This window comes from Eubalaena glacialis, chromosome 1 (genome assembly GCF_028564815.1).
Source record: "Eubalaena glacialis isolate mEubGla1 chromosome 1, mEubGla1.1.hap2.+ XY, whole genome shotgun sequence".
NCBI lineage: Eukaryota > Metazoa > Chordata > Mammalia > Artiodactyla > Balaenidae > Eubalaena > Eubalaena glacialis.
This window is the reverse complement of record NC_083716.1, coordinates 119,833,290-119,839,045: the sequence shown is the minus strand read 5'-3', so window position 1 is coordinate 119,839,045 and position 5,756 is coordinate 119,833,290. Positions and strand designations below refer to the sequence as shown.

General features: G+C 59.9%; 1 protein-coding gene across 1 annotated transcript; it reads right to left on the bottom strand.

Moving 5' to 3' along the window:
• Positions 1-344: 344 nt before the first annotated feature.
• EN1 (engrailed homeobox 1) lies at positions 345-4,626 on the bottom strand. Its single transcript, XM_061199220.1, has 2 exons — positions 3,747-4,626; positions 345-661 (listed from the first exon to the last, which is right to left on the bottom strand). Exons 1-2 carry the CDS (start codon positions 4,624-4,626, stop codon positions 345-347), a joined length of 1,197 nt encoding a protein of 398 aa, XP_061055203.1.
• Between the last annotated feature and the right edge of the window lie 1,130 nt (positions 4,627-5,756).

Here is a 5,756-nt window from a genome sequence, read left to right as displayed (position 1 = left end):
TAATTCTTTTCCTTACCTGAAATTAAATATATACAAGGTCGTAAGCGGTTTGGCTAGATAGAGCTTTAAGGAGTTCGCAGTTTCGTCCCTTATACTGTGAAGAGAGAACTGATCTGATTTTTCGATAGCACCTGTCCGAGTCTTTCTCCCTTTGGAAAAATGTCTCGTTCCAACGCGACTCTCCGTCCTGGGGACCCCTTTCTCTCTCTTTTCCCTGTTGTTCCCTTCCTCCTCCTTTGCGCTGATTATTTCTCCCCGAGCGTGGGGCCGGCAAGGCGGCGGTGGCGGTACCAGGAGGGGGCGCGGGCGCGGCGGCCGGACCGCGCGGCCCCTGCCGGCGGCGGCTACTCGCTCTCGTCTTTGTCCTGGACCGTAGTGGTTGAGTGGTTGTATAGTCCCTGCGCCATGAGGTGCAGCGCCAGGCCGTTCTTGATGCCCGTGGCTTTCTTGATCTTGGCGCGCTTGTTCTGGAACCAGATCTTGATTTGCGACTCGTTGAGGCTGAGCTCCTGGGCCAGGGTCTGCCGCCGCTGCTCGGTGATGTAGCGGTTTGCCTGGAACTCCGCCTTGAGTCTCTGCAGCTGCTCGGCCGTGAACGCCGTCCGCGGCCGCTTGTCCTCCTTCTCGTTCTTCTTCTTCTTTAGCTTTCTGGTGCGCGGACCTGCAGCGGCGGAGAGGAACGGGTGGGAGGTGGGGACAGAGGGCAGAGGGGAGGGGGAAGAGGACAGAGGAAGCCGTGAGAATTGCGGAGCCGAGCGGGGATCGCGCCCCGCGCTTCCCGGGCGCTAGCCGAGACCCCGCTGCCGCCGCCCCCCACCTATCCCCCATCGCCCGCTAGCCCCTAGATCAATCGGCTGGCTACTGGGGTCGCTGGGTTCCCCTCTGGGATGCCAGAAGGGTCACGGAGGCAAGTTGGCGGAAGTTGTGTGCGCACCCACACCTCAGTTCAGCACAGGAGAGCCGTGTGATAGGCTTAAATCACAGAGTCCAAGATGGAGAGATATTTGGAGCTCCATCCGGCCCAACCCAGAGTTGGAGATCAGGGGCCTGCTGTCTTCACAGTCCCGGAATAAAAAGAGGCTCAACACTGGAGTAGTAAAAACACTAGGACAGGATTGCCTTGGGGAAATCGCCAGCCTGAAAGCCAATCCTCTCCCCCTCCTCAAGAAGCGCACCTACACCCACACACCTACAACAAGACCCCATCTGCTTGTAGCTATTGACTCCAGAAAACAAGGGAATAAGGAGGGCGCTGTGAGAGACCTGTCTAGCTCCAAAGTATTCAGCATCTGCTCTCTCGACCTGTTCTTCTGTCCGTATGGCCTAAAACGAAGCCCTTTATAGAGTCCCAGGAAGACGCTGGCCACCCGTTTCCCTGAAAAGGGAGAAAAGGCCTTCACCCGGTTGTATGCCTTACCCACGTGCCCTGGCCCCTGAGTTCTCTGTTTTCTCCCTTGGATGGTGCCAGTAAGAGAGGGCCCTCCCCATTCCTGCATCCAGCAGCACAGGCACGTCTCCCTCATCTCTCTTTTGGACACAGAAGCTGCAATTTCAGGATTGAAGACTGAATAACAAAAGCAAGCCAGAGCTGCTTTCCCTGCCCACCTATTTGCAAGGTTATTTATCCACGAGCAAAACAGGGGCAGAGGGACACAGAGTGGGACAATCCCGACAAAAATCTGTGCTTTGCCTCTAAGATGGGTATAGGAAGAGGCCACAGGAAACCTTCCTAGGAAAGTGAAGTGTCCTTCAGAACCTAGTCTGCCAAGAGGGCTGCTATGGAGCCCAGCCCTGAAGAGAAAAGGGAAAAGAGAGGAGGCTGACTCTAAAGCCTGCACCTCTGCCCATCAGCCTGCACACCCAAGTCTCCTGGCATTTCCTTGCTGGGCCCTGTCATGATTATGGGCGCTTCCTGAGTCAAGTGAAGTCCCTGTCAGGGCTCTTAACCTATAAAACTGTCTGGAAGAAGGGTCTTCCCCGGCATCTCCAAACCTAGCAACAGAGGGGCAAACTGGGCAGCTGGCTTCTGGGGCACACCAGCGCTGGGGTCACCAGCTGTCCTGTGACAAAAGAGTCCAGGCCTGGCCGACCCGCAAGTCTGGGCTGGGATTCGTCTCCCTGAACTGCCCATGCAGGAGAAGGAGCCAGCACCCTGCCTCCCCAGGCTCGTAAGAAGAAAAGCAGCCAAGAACAAAGACAAGGCCCACTCCTGAGCCCGGTGCAGAAAGCACCGGGAGGCGGGGTGGGACGGGAGGAAGGCCTTGGTTTAGTGTAGTCATTAGCCTAGCGAGCAGAGATGGCCCAGGAAATGTGTACATCCTCAGAAGGACCCCGCTGCGCGTTGTGCGTCCCGGACGTGGTTAGTGTTGTTGTTGTTGTTGTGTGTGTGTGTGTGTGTGTGTGCGCGCGCGCGCGCAGAAGCAGGAACACTTGTAATAAAATCGTAGCCTCCTGGCCAGCCCGAGCCTCACGGCCTGACAGCTCAATCACTCTATCCATCAGGCGAGTCAATCAAAGCAGCTTTTCGGAGGTTCAGGGAGCCCGACGTGTCAATAACGGGGCTCGAGATGGCGGGGGCTGATAGCGCGCATCGATCCGCGCCCAGCCGGCAGCGGTGGGGAGGCGGAGACCAGCCAGAGTAGAGCGGCGCACCCCTACGCCGTGCCCGGCCTCCTGCCAGACCCAGGTGGCCGGAACCCCAATCGGAGGCTAAGAACCCCTGCCGCCCTCCTCGTGACGCCCACCGGTCTCCCGGGAGCTGCAGTCCGGGGAGGCGGGCAGGCCGCAGCCTCCTCTCCCGGGGCCTAGCGGCTGTCCCACAGTAGGTCTCAGCTTGGGGTTCTCGAAACACAAGGAGTATGTGGGTAAAGGACCAAAGGAAAATCGAGAAAAACGGGCCTATGGCTGACAGAAATCTACTATCTGGCAGACGTGCGAAAGGAAGGAGTGAAAGAAGGAAGGGGCAGGGCCGGGAGGATGTGCGAGGCGTGCTCCGGAGAAGCTGGGGCGGAGGGGGTCTCCCATGCCCTCGGCCCAGCTTTCTGACCTGAGCCTGGCCTGTCTTTCTCTCCCACTGTCTGTCAGCTCTAGAAAACCAGGGGCCAGGGGCTCTCGGCACCACCGTTTCGGCAACCGCCCTTCCCTGAATTCCACCCACCCGGGTCAGACTCTCTTGGCTACCCGGCCTGGGGAAGGGGGACAGCGATCTGACGCGTTTCTCTCTCTTCCTGTGTCTCCTTAAATCTATCTCTATTCAAGTGAGCTCTCCGCAGAAAATATCGATATGGTGTTTGTGTCTGTAAGAACACAAAGTGAAAATTATTACTCTAATCAAAGCTTTGCTCGATTTCGGCCTCCGCATAACCAGGCTGGAAGGATTTCTGACCCAGATTTCTAGGCCCACCTTCTCGCTGATTCTAAAAACCCCTTTCCCTGGACGGAGAAGCAACGACTGCTTGTGTCTTTCCTAAGAATAACAAAGGTAAAACACAAAGAAGGCCGGAAGGGCTCAGAGTTCAAAACCGAAGGATCGAGCTTCCCGTGCCATGAGCTGTAGCCTCCCGGAGGTGGCCGCAGAATCCAGGGGCTCGACCGTGCCTGGGACCGAGGTCAAGGAGGAGGAAGCAGGCGTGAGAGAAGAGGACGCCCGAGATCCGGCATGCTCTCCCCAACCCGGAGGCTAAGAGTTCTAGGGGCGGCGTCCGCGGAGCCGAAAGGCACGGCGCAGCCTGGGGCTGGGTACTCACCGGAGGATGGACGATCCGAGTAGCGCGTGCAGTAGACCCAGGCGGGCCACACAAGGGGCTGCTGCGAGTCAGTTTTGACTACGGGCCCGCCGTTGGCTGAGCCCATTAGCAGGATGGCCGGGTTGCTGTGCTCCGGGTACTTAGCACCCTGCGCTCCCGGGCTCCCCACGCCGCCTCCACTGCCACCGCCGCTGTCCGAAGGTTTGGCCGCCGCTGCTGCCGCCGCCGCTGCCACGGCCGCCGCCGCCGCCGCCGCCGCCGCCGCTGCCGGGTTCCCAGCTTTGGACGCACTCGCTCCGCCGGCGGTGTCTGGCGGGGAACCGTCGGGTGGGCCACAGTTCGCGTCCGGGGCGCACAGGAGTGAGGCGGCGCCTGGCGCCCTCGTGCCCAGCGGGTGGACAGGTTCTCTACCTGCGCCGGTCTGGCCTCTGTCACGCTCGACCCTACCTCCTCCTGCGCCGCCTCCGGCCGCCGCCGCCGCCGCCACCAGGAGCTGCGGCGGCGGCTGCTCCTTTTTGCAGCCGAAGTCCGGCCTCAGGATGTTGTCGATGAAAAAGTTGGTGGTGCGGTGCAGCTGGGCCGCGGGCTGCGGCTGGTGAGCAGGCGCCGCGAGATGCTGCTGCGGCGGCGGCGGGGGCGGGGGTTGCGGGGGAAGATGCGGGTGGTGGGCCAGGGGCGGCAGGCAGGGCGCCGCGGGCGGCGAGGGGGGCGCGGGCTGCGGAGACACCGGCACGCTGTCTCCATCGCTGCCGCTGCTGCCGCTGGCGCCGGGGCTGAGGCTCAGGCTGAGGCTGCCGGGGGCCGCCGCCGCCGCCACTGCCGCCGCCGCGCCGAGGCCCGAGTCGCGCTGACTTTTAGGTTCCGGCTGCTGTTCTTCCATGCTCGGCCGCCCCGCCGCCTCGGCCGCCGCGCCGGCCCCCGCCCCCCCCGCCTCGCTCCCCACCCCACTTTGCCAGCGGCCCGTGGGGGTGCGCGGAAGAAGGAGGCCGGCGAAGCCCCAGCGAAGGCACGGGGCGGGTGCAGAAAGAAAAGCCCAGGCGCCTGGCCTGGATCGCTCGCTCTTATCGAGCAGATCTCGCTGTCTCTCCCTCTAATTTGTAGACATCCAGATATGGAGACACTTGGCTATTTCTTTTTTCTTTCTGCAACCAGATTCAATGATTTGTTTTAAATGGGGAGTAAGCCACGGCCAAAAAGAGAGGAATAAAAAAAAGGAAAGGAAAAAGAAAGCAATAAAAAAGAAAAAAATCTCCAAGAATTTTTTTCTTAAAGATAAAAAATAGTCTTTAAAGTCTAGCCATCTTCCTAGGCAGTACTGAGGGGTTTGACTTCCCCGAGTGTCACGCTCAGCTGTGCCCAGAGCGCGAGGCTGGCAGCGCCTTTAATCGCCTTTGCTTTTTTTGCAGGGAGAGCGCGTCTCCGCCAGCGCCGGGGCTGCCTTTTTTTTTTTTTTTTTTTTTCAAATCTCTGACAGCTCGGATCTTTGCTCAAACTCTCTCGCTTAAAAAAAAATCACCCAGGCACACTTTTTGCCTTCAAACCGGAAGCACGTGAGTCAGGGCCGCACGTGTGCGGGGCCAATGGCGAGCCAGGACTCGCGCTGACACCCGGGCCTCGGCCCAATAGGCGCGCTCGGGACTTTGCGGATAAATAATCCGGGGGCGGCGGCCGCTGGTGTACAGGGGGCGCCGCGGCGCGGGCCCCGCGTGTCTGGCCCGCCCTCCCCAACCCGCACCCGAGCCCCTCCCCCTCTTTCGGGCCAAGACCGAGGAACGGGCAAAGGAGACCGAGGAGGGTTGGATTTCGGGGTGTAGGCAAATAGGGAAGCAACTCCATAAACAACTTGTTGGAGAAATGCAGGATTACGGGTGCGTGCGCGCCAGGCGCAGGGTCAGGAGACAGGGGAATCGGCTCTTTTGGCAACCCCCATGCCTAAGAAGCAGCCTTTTATTTTATTGCTCTGGCTTTTTCTTGCTGTTATTAAGGGTGAAAGGTTGCTGTCTCTGTCGG